The 15,799-nt window shown below is 44.5% G+C and overlaps 1 protein-coding gene across 1 annotated transcript in view; it reads right to left on the bottom strand.

Annotated features, from left to right (window-relative positions):
- Positions 1 to 15,799, bottom strand: part of MYBBP1A (MYB binding protein 1a) — a 52,624-nt gene that overhangs the window by 14,281 nt on the left and 22,544 nt on the right. Inside the window, exon 24 of the mRNA XM_036395324.2 lies at positions 273 to 386. Coding sequence (XP_036251217.1) covers positions 273 to 386 — 114 coding nt within the window. The remainder of the gene's footprint in view (positions 1 to 272; positions 387 to 15,799) is intronic.

Below are 15,799 nucleotides of genomic sequence, written 5' to 3'. Positions count from 1 at the left end.
TTTAACACCTTAAATTGATCTGTATGAGTGCATTCCCTAAAATTCAAGCTGTCTCTCTTGGATGTATACACAGCCTCACTGAGCTGGACCAGGAACATCCCAGTGGTGTTGCAAGAACTCTGGAACCTGGCAGGCACTACTCAGAGCTGCTGCCATCAGCCACAAGGTCTCTAAGACCATTTAAGCTGAGCCCATCCCAGAGTGCAGCTCTGAGACCAAGCAGCAGACAAATGAGAGCAGCACCTGTACTCAAACATGCTGGGGTTTGTTACCTGTGTCACTTGGCTGATGCTCCTGGTGATCAATTCCTCCCACTCCTCCTCTGTAATGAAGAGCTTCAGTTCATGAAGTAGCAGAACTCTGTGGAGAAGCAAACAGGCCATGGCCTGAAAGAGAAAGGGAGAGAAGAACATGAAACTCTCCAGGGAAGGTGTCAGCAATGAAAATACCCTGCTAAGTAAACAGCTGCACACACCATCCAGGGGAGGCCAGCTTACAAAGCTGCACATCCTCACCAAACAAGTGTCACACACTGATTTGGGCTGGAAGGGAGCCTAAAGATCATCTCTGCTGCCCTGCCAGGGACCAGAACAGGGACAGGGACACCTGCCACTGGCCCAGGCTGCTCCAAGCCCCATCCAACCTGGCCTTGGGCACTGCCAGGGATGGGGCAGCCACAGCTTTCCTGGGCAACCTGTGCCAGGGCCCCACCACCCTCACAAGGAAGAATTTCTTGCCAATATCCAACCTAAACCTGCTCTCCTTCAGCAAAAGGCTCTGTTTGAAACCTTCTCCAGCTCATTCCAGAGTCACCCCTCAGGAGACAGGGTGGTGGGGTTTGGTTGAATGCACATATAGAAAAGAGAAGCTCAAAGGGGAGTGCAGGGATCATTACAGTTGTAGATTCAGGCACAAATACCCAAAACATGCTTCAGCAGCTGCTCCAAGGTCATCATTGCCAGTCCCCCCAAGTTTTCAGGCAGCACCTTTGAGTGACTGCACCTTTACTGCACCCTGACCAATGCAATAGGCACAAATAATAAAATATAAAAGCTGGCAGGACAGCAAATGCTTCATTTCAAAGGAACACTGGATGGGAACTGCTGTTCAGAGCAGCACTGGGCCTTGCCTGCAGTCAAACTTGCTCATTAAGCCTCTACATTAACACAGCCATGAAAAGAATGGCCACTAGAAAGCAACAGTAATCTGCAATCTTCTTACATATCCTTTTCTATTCCAGAATTCCCATTTTAAGACTTTCTTAGGTACAAGAGAAAAATGAAGCATTAGTCAAAGGCAAAATAGAGAAATGCACAAAATACAGTAATGAGGATTAGTACAAATAGCTTTGAGGATTTAAGAGGGAAATTTTTGTAGCAGCACAGTTAGTGAGCAAATTCTACTCATAAAACAAAAAAAAATGTTGCCTCTAGTTGCCATCACACAGACCAAAATTGAATGTAGCTACAAATATCAAAAATCAGAAGGATTTACAAGAGGTAATCTCATCCAAAGAAAGCAACAGCTGCTGTTCTTTAACCACATATCACAGAAAACAAATGAGCAAAGTTTGTAAAGCTCCTTACAAAAGACATCATTGAGATTAAGAGTCTGAGACCTCAAAGGATAAAAGCAACCTGGTGATTCCCAACCTGGCCTCAGGGACCCCTGGGGTCAGAGAAAAACAACCTGAAAAACATGGAGCAGGAGGATAAAAACTTCCATTGGCTCATTTCTAGGGAAAACTCCTATTGGGTTTCTAGGGTTTCAATTTCTAGGGAGCTATTTACTGAATAATTCAAAGTGAGCAAAGAGAAGAAATCCCTGGAATTCCTGGAAGCAGTGTGACCAGCCAGAGTGCTGGGCAGGCAAACAGAACATGTCACAGGCTCAAGGAGGTCTGTGTTTCCCACACAACACATTCCAGATGGATACTGGAACACAGGTTGCTCCCTGGAGAATATCAGCACTTGTATCTGTTTCATAACAGATAATGCCACACATCCTTGTAAGCTTACCTCCAGTTTGCACCAGTATGGCCAGTGAAGAGAACTATCCAAATAGAAAGAGCTTTTATTACACACAGAAATTCTGTTCTTCACTGCAAGGTGAAAATGCAGCAGGGAACCAGTGAGGCCATGTCAGAAGATTTATGCTCATTCAGTGCCAGAGAACACCCCAACACCATCTTCAAGGCAGGCAGGCTTACATATTCCTTGTAATTATGGGGAGGCTGTGTCTTACAGAACAAATCATGGCATGTGTCTACCAATGTAGTGGAAAGTCACTTCAGGGCAATTAAAAAGAGAATGTGACCCTTGGAGTGGATGAAAGACTGCAATTCATCCTGAAAGGCCCAGGCAGGGTCACAAACCCCCAGGCACCAGCTCCTCTCTGACAATTCCCAACACATTTATACTGCAAGTGGGTGTAGAGCACAGAGAAGGGTTCTGTGGAGGTGTCCCGGGCTATCTCAGCACCACAGGTGAACTCCAGAGGCACCAGTGCCAAGGGGCAGCTGGGGAACTGCTCCAGTCAGCAGCAAAACCACCCACAGAGCACCTCAGGAGGAGCCAAGCCACCCCAGCTAGTTCCAACCTTTTGCATCAATACTTTCAACCCTTGTCATTTCTCACAGCTCATTATTTACCCTTAATATATTCATGATGTGTCTTTTACAAATGTTTTACCATCAAATCACAGACCAGCAGCAATCTGAAGTTTGGAGGGTACTTCCACAAAATCCAGAGCTGGAGTTCAACCACTTGACAGCCCAGGTGTGTCTGTCCCTCCTGCCCTCCCCAGCAACACTGGTATTTTAGAGTGCCTTACAAGCATTTGGCAATTTTGGAGGCTGGCAGAACAATACAGTCCCCAAGAATGTCAGAGAAGATTCTCTGCATTTTCTCAGTGCCAAATCAAGCCTGCTGTGTTCCTGACAGAGTGTTCTATGAGAGAGCCAAGCACGCTCAACACTTCACAAATGGACAGAAATAGCAGAAGACTCAGGAGTCCCAGCTACCAAACTCCAGTCCAGCTCAGGAAAGAGGGCTGTGATCCCCCCATATGCACAGACTCTGAAATGAGAATGTGTGAGAATAGTTACAAGCAGATGACAGCCAGATTAGAGCTTTTTCTAAAGGGATGTATGCTGCAGTGCATCCTGTGCACTAGAAGCCACTCAGCTGCTTAATCAAAACATTTTATCCTTAATGTCAGTTTTTAAAAAGACCATAAAATAGTAAAAATAGGAAAAAAAATAATATAAATACAAGGGAAGTCTGTACAAGCAGGCACAGTAGATAGACTTACAGACTCCCACATATTTTATCAAGCATACAACTAAATAAGGCAGAAAGGCTCATTATCAGTCCATGTGGGAGCAGAGAAACAATAACTAAGGGCAGTGCTGACCCTAAGGTTTTCTGTGCCTTTGTTCATTTCTCTCTTATCTACAACAATTACACAAAATAGCACTCTGTGCAAAGGGCTGTGCTTTCCTTCTGAAGCAGGCAATGTGCTCTCTGCAGTAACCAAGATGTGCTGGTAATTGCCAGGTGTGCTCACCCACCTCAGCCAGATACTAAAAAGGATCCTAGATACTAAAAAGGAGTGTGAGAGGAGTTTGCACACAACCCAGCTTTGTCCTGCATATCAATATATATATACACATGCTTAACAATATACACATGCATAACAATATTTATGCATAACAACACATCTGGCCAAGCCATGGAATATGGGAAATATGGATTAAACCCCTACCAAAGCTCCTGCTCTCCCATTGAAAGCAGGGATCTAGCACAAGTAGGTCACAAGTTGCTCTCCCCAGTCACCAGCCAGGTGAGGTGGATGGAGGGGAACAGATCAAGAGGTTTTCAATCACTGCAGTCGTGAAAGAGAAAAAGAACAGAACAAATAAGCCTTGGCAATACTGTAGAGATTCTGTTTGCAATCCTGAAGAGATGAAGGCATGACCTAAATTCAGAGTTGTTTTCCATGGAAAAGCACTCTGTTAATATAAGGACATTTGCTTCTGATGCAAAAATCCACACTTTTCAGTCCCAGGTGGTTTAGGATACTGGCTGGAGGTGGTTTTGCAAACAAATGAAAACAACCTGCCACCCAGGCACACTCCTGAGAGAAAAGAGACTGAAATCAGCAGCCACCACTGCCCCCATCAGAGGAGCAGGAGCCTTAAGATGTGCCTGCACTGTGACACACCCAAGCCCAGCTCTGAGTTTTCACACAGCTGCTCTGCTGGGTGATCCCAAAGCAGTTTGCAGGTTAGAGCTGAGTAACCCTTCCAAATTCCCTGACAGCCAATTCCAGCTTTCAGTTCACCTGGCTTGCCTCAAGCACATGGCAGGACAAAAACTCTCAGTGAATCTGACCCAGGAGAGTGTAAGAGCTTATCACATCTCCTTACACTTGGTAAGGAGTGGGGAGTTTAAATGCTAACCAAAGACATGAAGATGGATTTCCCTCATCTTTTTGCCTGTTATTTTTGCAGCATGAACAAAGTTCATGCACACGAAACTTGCAACCAGTGTGGCAAGAGGATCTCATTCCCTTTATGTTAAAAATATATATACATATATATTTAAAGGAAACATTTTACCTGGAAAATTACAGGTTTGTGCAACTCAAATACATTTTTAGAAGTGAAGAAGCATCAGGATTTTTAGTAATATCAACATTCCACTGCTCTTGGAAGTCCAGGAGAGAGAATTATACAGCTGGTATCACACCAGAGAGGCCACTGATATTCCAGAGCACTGATGTGTCCCTTGTGGCACAGAGCCTGCCCTGCCAGCTCATCTGACTCAGTGCCAGCACACAGCATAGAACAGCAGCTCTCAGTGTGTAATCCTCAGCATTAAGACTATTCTACAGCAACAGGGATATGGCAAAAAATAATTGCACCTCTAGAAATTCTCTCCTCCCAAGCCCTCTGAGACTGCAATCTCATGAATCACATGCTGCATTTGTGACAAATGCTACCAGGAAAGCTGGGTAAAAGAACAGAGGCCAAGATTATGAGTAATTCTAAATGAGTTTTCTTTGAATTTCAGTGAATAATTAAACTATGAAATAAATTCCTCAGCTATCTGTAATTGATTACATGTTTAAAATAAACCAACCAACCCACTCCAAAATCCAAAAGCTGCACCTTACAGTGGCACTGGTTAAGGAGAACAACCTGTCATTTATTACCACAGAGCAGGAGATCCAGAGCACCACAGCAAAAGCCTCTTCCAATTACCCTTTTATCTTTTTTAAAAAGAAAACAAAGAGCATCCAAAGCCATGAGGCAAGTGCCAATCTACCCCCATTTCTGCTCATACAGTCAAACTATTTTAATTTTACATTCACATTGGAGACAAAGGCTCCAATGAAGCAGTCTTGAGTCACAGTGCTCCCAGCACCAGGCTCTGGGCCAGGAAGCAGGTTCCTCCCTCAGCCTGGCCTTGCCAAAATAAAAAAAAAAAAGTTTTTTTGAGATTTATGAACTCAGGAATAAAATTCTCTGTGCTAAAAAGTGATGAAAACAAATGATGTTTTACAGCTTAAATTAAGTTCCTGCCACAAATGGATGAGAAAAATTTTGCAAGGCTGGTTAATTACAACATGCAAAGCATTTAAGTGACACCTAAATCACATTTTACAACCTTGGACAAGAAAGGCAATTACAGTGTACTCCCACCAAACATCCTAGGTCATCAAACCCTTGGAATCTTCAGTGGTTTGGAGCCAGCCAACCTGCACTGCAGCCCAGCTTCAGGCACCTTTACCTGCTCCTCCTTCCCAGGAAAAATGCAGATTTCCAAAGATCTGTCAGGAACCTTAAAACCACTCACAACAGCTTACATATAATTAGTAAATGGAAATAACTGCCATACAAGGCATGTTTTGCTTATTTGGCCATCACCATTGTACAGATGATCTGTTTAGGCCTTCTTGAGCACAAAAATGATGAAAGAACTCTGTGGGTTTAACTTTTATTCCCAAACCTCTCCCTCTCTCTGGCTGGTTTAAACATGCAGAACAGCAATTTGCAAACCAAAGGGGTCGTGTGTCCTCCTGGGACTGTTAGAACATACATCCATACAGGAATTCCCAGTGCAGGTAACTTCCCAGTCACTATCTCAGCCATGGAAAAAATGGAAAAGCAATCACCTGCTCATCAGCTGCTGAAGCAGCAGGTGAACTGGATCCCTCATCTCCATGAGAAAGGCTCAAGACCAAGACTCAGGGATAGCAAAAGTGCCTCCAAGTAGAGGAAAACCCCAGGATGTGGAGCTAGATCAGACCTTGGTCCCTACTTTGGATGCTCTACTTTTGGGTTTCAAGTTTTGCTACCTTTCCTCTGAAAAAGAACAAAGCTTCCTGGAAGCAGAGACAAAACTGGCTGTGAAGGAATCTCCATCTTCCTACTCCTCCTGCCAACTCCCTCTCCTCTCTATTTTTATTATCCTTAATAAATCTCTCCACCTGTGGCTCAGATGTCCTGCTCTGGGCAGTAGCAAGAAGTTGAGCAACCTGTTGTGATTCCAGGGCTCTGAAGAGCAGCAGTTGGCTGATCAGATGAGCTGCTCACCTCATTCTGCTGTGACTGAGCACTTCCCAGACAACAGAAAGTTTATCCCTTAAGTTGCACTGGCACATCCTCCTCCACAACCTGAAAATGGCTACAGCATGACAAGCACTTTAACCACTGCTGCTCAGTCTGGCTGAAAATGTGGACTGAGCTCCATCCCACACAAACCATCTTTGTATAATGCAGCTGCACCTGCATGAGCTGTGTCAGCCCAGACCCTACAGGTAAAGGCACTCATTGATTTCACTGACACAGTCACAACAGATGGGTTTTAAATGTACTTGAGACAGCAGAAATCCCAGGACCAGCAGTCCTGGCAGGTTAAATATACAGCCTGCAGAGCATAAACACAGCATTCACCCACACAGGCTTCTTCATGCCCTAAACCATTATTACTTTGTTCAGCCAGGGACTCTGCAAACCACATTCTGCCAAGGAATGGACTTTTTCCATGCTTGGTTCTCCTACAAACAGTGCTCTGGAGGATGTTCTTGCCAGAGGAAAAGCCTCAACTTGCACTTGACAAACCAGAGGGGTCACTTGGGAGAGTCTGCTCATTGCAGCAGGACATCTGTGCCCAATACAAGAGTGCACAGGTACAGCTGCTTCCTTCAGCCCTGCTCTGTTGGCAGATAGGAGAGGCAAAAAAATAATTAGAAGACAAATTAAAGCTTCCTCCTATAGTCACCACAGTCTAACAAGATGTAATGGTACAAATAAGAAGTTGCTGTGTTTTAAAGGGAGTAGAGAGGAGTCCATACCCACAGAGAGATCTGACAGTGCAGTTTTTCAGAGGATACCTGCATGATGAATACTGGGCAGGTTTTCTGCCTCAGATGAAGGGTCTGCAGGGCATTTGTGCAGTGAAAACAATAAACCTATAAAATATTACACAGGACTCCTGGGCCAGGCCAGGTATTAGCCACCAGCTCTGAGTATTTCACTGGCAAACAACAGAATGGTGAGTGTTTGACTAAGGCCTTTTCTGACCCAGAGATGGGGCAACTGAGAGGTGTTTTAAAAACTTTTATTCTATTTTCAGTCTCATCTGAAGGGTGAGACAATACAGATGCTCTAATTAATGCCATCACAATCAGAAGCCAGCTAATTGCAATACATTTTAAGTGTTTCTTGGCCTATCAGCTTTAGCCACACCATGCTGTAAATGCTTTAAACCAATCATCTCAAATCAGCCCTCATGAGCATTCAGGGCTGGGGAAAACCTTGTGCTCTTCTTTCACAGAGGCCAACAGGCAGACCCCTGGGACACAGCAATGCAGATACTGGACTGCTGCTTTGGTCAACACAGAGATTTATTTCTCCCTGGGGTAACCACTCACCATATCAGGAAGGCAAATCAGTCTTAACATTTTGCTCAAAAAAAAAGGTCAATCTATTATTACCCTAAATTCTTGAAAAATGAAAAGATGCCATAATTAAGTGAGCCATGAGGACACAAGATAAATCAGCAGCAGAGCACAAATTAGCATCCATGAGCTCTGATGGTTTTTTTTGCTCTTCCTGTAGTGCACAGTTACAGGAGTGAAACCCTGGAGGGGAATACTGGTACCATGGAACACACTGAGAGCACAGGAGAAAAGAACAGGAATGGACTCTGGGCAATGCAACCAAGCCTCCCTTTCCCACATTAAAAATAATAATCAGAAAATATGCCCATTTTCTTCTTCTCTCCCCTGTTAAGGATACAGTCACAATTTTAAAAAATAATGTAAAACAATTTGGTTTCTTAATATGACCCTGTTTATTTTGGACCATTTCTACTTTGTTTTTACAAGTTTCTCACTCTAAACATCAGAACAAGAAATGTTCTTTTGTTAAGAAATCAAAGCAAAGACTCTTGCAGGACACCCCAGTATCTGAGGCTCAAAGAAACATGACCAAGAAACCTCTCAGGAAATCATCTGGGACATTCTACTTTCTCTCAACTCTGGCTTTCCTATTGAAAAAAAAAAAAACAAAACAACCAAACCAACCAGCCCCAGAGCTTTAATTTTGTCAATTTCTATTTATTTATTACTTTTCTATTGTAGTATTGAACACCAAGAGGCTCCACTGACACTTCAAGTTACTCAAACAAGACCAAGACCAAAGTTGCCTCACCCTCACTGGTCCTCCCAACACTTTCCAATCCAGCTGTCTCCTCTGCACAGCAAAACCCTCAATTCAGAAGAGACTTGCAGCAGGATTTTCATGAGGCAATTCAGAAAGCAGCTACAGCATAATGCTGCCTATTTAAGGAGACTTTGCTGAAGCCTAATTTAATAATTTAGGAGACTTAAGAGCAGCACATGCTTAAAAAAAGCCCATGTTGCCTAGGCACTGTGTGCTTTTAGCTGCTGCCCCTGATACACCAGACCAGGCTTGATGTTGCAAGAACAAAGGTTTTCATCTTTTGAGAACATTTATCAGTAGATAATGAGAAATTAGAATTCCAATTCACTCAAGCATCAGCCACTGAAGTTTAGCCTTCATACAGTATTAAAAAAGGTACTTGCACAGTAAAATTGTTAGCTTGGAATATTGAAATAAAAAGCATTGCTAAGCAAAAAAAGAAAAAAAGTTGGAAATTGTACTGGGCTGAACTTTGAAGATTCATTGTTTTGGATGCTCACCAGCAGACCTCTTTTCATTTTGCAGAATCCATGGAGAGAGGCAGGATGACAAGACAGAGGGCACAGTCCCCTTGGGAAGAGGGACAGGGCTGGAAACTCTGCTCTGTGTGGAGGCTGCTGAGAAATCCTGCAGAGACACCTGAGCCCCTTTCTTGTGCTTCAACTTCTGCAGAGTGGCATTTGAATCTGTGCCAAGGGAGAGCAGGAAGAGAAGCAGCCCAACCCCACTACTCCCACAGCCCCATACCACAACAAAAATGGCCCTGCCACTTGGTACAGACACCTGGGGACATCCTTGTCACTGAGCAGAGCCCAGACTGCCATTTCACTTTATGCTGCAGAAGCCCTAATCTTATTTCACTTGCCAACAAAACACCCTTCCAACACACCTCCTAGTACTCCCACAGCAAGATCTCACTGTAAAGGGAACATAAATCATTCCCCAGAACTTCAACAGGATTCTATCCTGATTTTTTTTATCTTTTGTAACATTAATATATCTTGAGTCCATAGGACTGAGAGTAGCTCATTTTCTCACACCACAGCCACTTCTTCCCCTCCTGTGTTTGTTATGCCATTATTAAATACATGGCAATGACCTTGTCTCTGAGCAAATTTATCCCATTTGCTCCACACCAACACCTACTTCTCAAACTGTTGGAGGAGCTGTGTTTGAGAGGCTGAGCACAACACACTTGGGTGGTTCAATCTCTTTTTAAAAACTATCAACTCCCCGTGTGTCAGATGGCAAGTTTAATTTAGTAGGCTAGGAAATTACTCAGAGTTGGAAAATCACTGCAATATGGTTTAGATCTAACTCAGCAAGTCCATCCTACATGCAGGGTTGTCACTGCTCTGGAGCCCTTCCCTCCTTGGACAGCTCTCACCAGCGGCTTTGTCTACAGCAAGAATTAGAGCTTATGTGACCTTTTAATTTTCTTCTTTCTTCCCAGCACTCAACTAGAATGTTTCCTCCATTTGCTACATGATCATCAACACAATCAGCTGAACAGCAGTTAGCAGAATAAACACAGCTTAGATCTCCAGAATCACAATAAAGAGGTAAACAGAAGCTTTTTCATGCTCTGCTTTGCTACACTGAGTATGGTGGAATATAAAGATAACAGGGCAGTGTCTCTGTGCCAGTCAATTAATGCCTGGTGTCACTATGGATTTGTTTGTGGGCAATGCAGGCAAGTGTCTGACACTTCTGGCAAGAGACAGAGGCCATTAGAAGGCACCAAGAAGTATAACAAAAAAACCCCCAAACCTGTATGAAGGGAAAACAAACAAACATAAACAGGTCACAGCATGTATGATGCTCCCAAGGGACCCTGCAGACTCAGTGACAGGGGTCCCACATTAAACTGAAATATACCACAAACACACCAAGTTCTCAATGCAAATACAAGTAAAAACTCATGCCATGGGATTTTGAGCACTCAGCTTCAAATGCAGTCAGGAGGACCTGAGAAATGTAAACACACCTTTTTAAATTTTCAACCATCTCACACAAGTAAGAGAGAAACACAGCTTAGAAAGCAATTCCTCAGGGAGACACGTTTTGCTGTGGCATCAGACACCTTTCCAAAGAACATCAGAGACTATTTATAGATGCTGTCAATGTTCTCCTGCTCAGCAAAGGAAAATGTTTTTTTCTGTGCAATCCCACTGCAAGAAGCACTCTCAAAAATGCAAGGTTGGGATGCAATAATCCACATGCACAACCATCCTAAAGGTCTGGGAACTAAACACAAAAATGTAGAGCACTCTGGCTCTGACCCAGCAAAGCATTTCAGCACTCAACTGCTTTCCCTTCCACTTCAGTGGACAGTTTGCATATCTAGAGCTAGCTCATGTCACAGGGCTTTGCTGGCTTGTGATGAAATAGATCAAAAATGCTCAAGAGCCCACCCATAGCTCAGCTTCACCTTGCAAAACACAGACTCTCCTTGACCATCCCCTTACACAAAACAAAAACGGCAACAGGACACTGACTAGAGCCAAAGCATGTCAGTTTGACATAGATTTTCCAGCTGCAAATGATTTCTTTCTATTGAGGAGAGGGCACATACTGACCCAAGGAAGATGAAAAGGATGGATTAGACAGGCAGCAGCCCCTCCAGCACTGCATCCCTTGGATCTCAGTGCCTGGGGACAATTCACCTCCTGAATCTGACCACAGTGGCACCTGAGAGAGGACACAGGCACAGGGTGTGTGCCCCGTGCCAGGGGACAGAGGAGCTCTGAGGGAAGGGAGCCTTTCACTCATGGCCCATTGCTCAGCTCCCACCAGCTGCCTGCCCAGTGCTCATTCCTCATGCAGAGGAGGTAGGGCTGAACTGGTGCTGGTTCTTATCTGGGGAGGTTTATTTTGCTTCATTTTTAGTAACAGCTTATGCAAAATGTTCCATAACAAGCTCTTCCTGCACTACCTGCTGGCAGCTATCTGTGAGCACACAGGCAGGGCATGGTGCATTAATGTGGGGAACCATTCATCTCCCCCAGCATGAAGTGAAATACTCCCAAACACTCACACAGAGGGGTGCTGGCTTCTGGGGCTTTGCAGCACTCTCACTGCTCTTGCTGCATTAAAGTTTAATTAATTTTTAACTTAGATATTTACATAGAACATAAACTGTTCAGAAGGACAACTGTCAACCAGCCAAGACCTCTTTGGCAGGAATTTGGGATCATATTTTACTCTTCTGGTGATGGCAGCTCTGGCACAGACCTGCTTCAGTTCTGTAAAATTCTGTCTATATATGTTTGATCCCTTTGGGGAGACTGCCAAAGCACCAAGATGAATTAGCAACTTACCTAAAATACACTCTCTATCAGATAGATCTTAAAGGGTTCCTTGACACAGACAGCTTTATAAAAACACATTCTGAAATACTAATGAATCTGTATGACATAAGATGACATTTTGAACTCTGTCTCAGTGCCCATTCTCATTTCCACACTAAGTAAAATTACTTTTATTAGTTTCATGACAGCTCTGCACTTACATCAGCTCTGCAGAGTTCCAGCCAAATCACAGAAAATAAACTCACTTGATGGACAAATACAGCCTCATTATGCTTCCAGCTACTGCAACATCCTCAATTAATATAGCTTTGAATGTAAATAAGAAGGCAGGAATGTATTCAAATGGATGTGTGACCACAGTGCAAAAGTAATTGCAGAGGCTCTCAGCAATTGTGTTGATGTGTGCACTCCCAGTGCCTTTCCCAAAGGAAAAGAACAAGGGATGGACATGAAACCATTTCTGTAAACCCATGGAGAAAGTTTCACACTAAAAGAGGTTTTAAGTGTCTGCCACGAGCAAGATGGACACAACACCTTACTCCTGGCAGCAGTAATTTTCATTTATCAGTGCTCATTTCCAAACTGGTTCCAATGCTGCTGGCCACCAAGCTGGAGCTCTGAGGGAAAAGCAGAGCTGTTGCAGGCCAGGCTTCCAGAGAGGCTGTGCTCCAGGCAGGAGCCCTGGCCTGCAGGAGCCTGCATCAGCTGCACAGCTGGGAACTGCAGTGCAGGGAGCCACACTTCTCCCTCTTCCCCTCATCCTCATGCTCACCTGAGAGAGCTTTTAGGGTAGAAACATTAGTTCATGGACTCGTGCAGTCCCCATAAATGGGAATGGGGGCATACTGCAGTGAGAACCTCACCACAATTACCAGTGCAGCACTGAGGGGTTTGTGCTGCAACAGCCCAGGAGTGCACAGTTACAGAATGAGATGTTACTGTAGCTCTGCTCATCAGACCAATACAGCTAAAAATAAACCAGGAAGACATTCCTCACCTAAGGCTCAGGAGGGTTCTGGTATGTAGCTGAGTCATGCAATAATCATTAAATTAAACACATCTTGATCCCTGCTTTATGCTCCATCAGCACAAACTAAAAAACCAGGCTTCTGTGCATATTGAAAGAGCAACACTACACCCACTGAAACAGGCACAAGGAAATCTGAAGGTCAAGGTCTCCTGGAAAGCAACTGCAGCAGTGAGAATGAATTGTCCTAAGAGAGGAGGAAGTGAGGACTGGCTCACACACAGAATTTGAGGGAACGTGTTTAGTGCTTGTGGAGGACATCAGGCTGACAGGAACATCCCTCATCCATGAAACAGCACAAGCCTCCCCCATGCTGTCAAGCACCACTCACCTTCTGCTGGCTAATTGCACTGCCAGTGAGATACCTGTGCCAGACACTCACCACAATCCCCTAGCAGCAGGACAACTCAAAGGGACAATGCAAGCTCCAGTGTCATTGTCCCCTACCAGTTATCCCTGGGTCTCTTTCCCCAGCTGCCATTTGTGCCTGAGCACTCAGAGCACCAGTGTGTGCCTGGTCACTGCCCTCCAGGAATGGCAGCTGCACTTCACTCTGCTGTAGCACCCTGTGTGTAAAGGAAGCTCTCAGACCCCCTGGATGTACCAAAACATCGTGATGTGGGCACTGGCCCCATTCTCCTGCCACTGAAGACATTTCTGCAAGGACAAGGTCACAGTGTGACTGATTGTTAAGACCTCAGTCTGCAGAACTGCATTCAACAACTTAGATGAGACTGCACTACAAAGTCACTCTTTACCTCTTTCTTCCTTTTTTTACTTTAACTTGCAGCACTTCTCTCACTCTAAAGGTCCTCTTTAAAAGCTTCACAGTTGCTGCTTGCAATCAAGTGATTTTTTATAGTTTCTAGTCACTTCTTTCTACAACAGAGAACACTGCAAGGACACCTGGCAGGGATGAGGCAGGCCATATTCTGAGAAGAAAGTACAGCCTTAAGTTATATGTTGGTTTAACATACATATGGGATGGTAAGGATCAACAAAAGTTTGTGAAGGGCATCCCAACTGCTACTGTAGAAAAAAACAAAATTAAAAAGCCCACAAACAAAACAAAACAAAACAAAAAACCCACCCACACCATCACAAACCCCACCAGATTGCTCAGTTCAATAAATAACTGACAACCAAACACTATTTTTTTTAAAGCCTGAAGCATTTTAACTTTCACACAGGCATGTTTGGGACTTCAACTTCCCACTTGAAGAAAGGCAGAGTTTGAAAACAGGCCAGCCAATATCACTGAGCATTCTGAGCAGCAGCTGCCACAGGCACAATGCATCTGAACCAGCAGAGGGTCCTGCAGCCAGGGTGGCCTCACAATGGGTGAGAAGTCCAGCTGAGAAGCATGAACTGCCTTGAACAAGGTGATTTTGCAGACCCACTCTCACACACACCTTGTATCTTTCTGCTGTAGAGGTTTAAACAGGCAATAAATGAATTCAGGGTGGGATGACAACCCCCTTTCCCTGGTTAAAACATCCCTTGCCTTTGTTTCCCCACTCACAAATAACACCAATCTCTCCATCTCTTTCCTTTTCCAGGGAAACTGCTGCATTTCTGTCTCCTGCAGGCATCTGTGCCTCAGTTGTAACATCAGAGGAGCAGAGCTTGGCCACAGGTACAAGCTTCAGTCCCAGTAAGACTACTGCAAATTCACCTTTACAGTTCAAAACTTGTTACACAAGGTTGAGCTTACTGCTGAGAAAACCAACCCTATCACTGTCAGCCACACTTAAAACTGCCTTGAGAGCTCTCACCCCCCCCAAAGTGTTGCTTTATCTCACAAATTGCTTCAACATGGAGCTGAACAACCTCACTGCTCCTTTAGGCATGTAGGAACAGTGTCAGAGGAAAAGGGCTGACAATGTCACTCACAGTAGCTAAAGTTTTAAAGGTTTCCTTTCTTTTGCTAAACTCTGCATCAAGATGCAACCTTGGAATATCTCCAAAACACTCCACAGCAAACACCCAGGTCAAAGGAAAGTAGCTCTCAGAAAAACATGAGGCACCCATCCAATAGCTACAGACATTTCTGCTTGTAAAGACACAGCACTGCCACTGAGGGTTTGCTGCTCTCCAGGTTTTAGAGGTGACCAACTGAGGGACACAGGATGCACAGAAAGGCTGCAGCACTGCAAGACACAGTTGGCTGGCTCATCAGCTACAGCCAACAGTCCACATTTGTATCAGAGATTGTTCTCTCCTTTACAATATTCTTGTACTGAGTTCACAGAAGCTATAATTTCATGTTAATGAGCACTGCCTCTGATGAAATAAATCACAGCTTTCAGCCAGACACTCCTGCCCCTGCACAGACTGTCTCTCTGCTGTAAGTGACCTGACTGAAGTTAACTTTAACATGGCAAAAGGGGGAGAAAAACTATGTGTGCAAGGGCAAGGGGAGTTTTCAGCCAAATCACCCTCATGTCCCATTCTGTGATGTAAATACAGAACACCTGGGCAGCAGGCAGGCAGAGAGGTCCCCAGGAAAAATGGCTGGGGCTGGAGAGGCCAGGCTGCTCCTCTCCAAGCTGCTGAGCAGCATCTGAATGGCTCCTGCATTTCCCACAGGATCTTCTCTGCTACCCCTGCCCAGAAACTGAGTTGGACAGACCTGCAGCAGGCACAGGAACAACAGGGCACACACAGTCCAGGTTTGCTGCTTCTTAACCAGACCCCAGTCTTGCTGCACACAATGTTCTGCAATCA

This window comes from Molothrus ater, chromosome 21, assembly GCF_012460135.2.
Source record: "Molothrus ater isolate BHLD 08-10-18 breed brown headed cowbird chromosome 21, BPBGC_Mater_1.1, whole genome shotgun sequence".
Classification (NCBI taxonomy): domain Eukaryota; kingdom Metazoa; phylum Chordata; class Aves; order Passeriformes; family Icteridae; genus Molothrus; species Molothrus ater.
The sequence above is the reverse complement of the archived record's forward strand: the minus strand, read 5'-3'. Positions and strand labels throughout refer to the sequence as shown.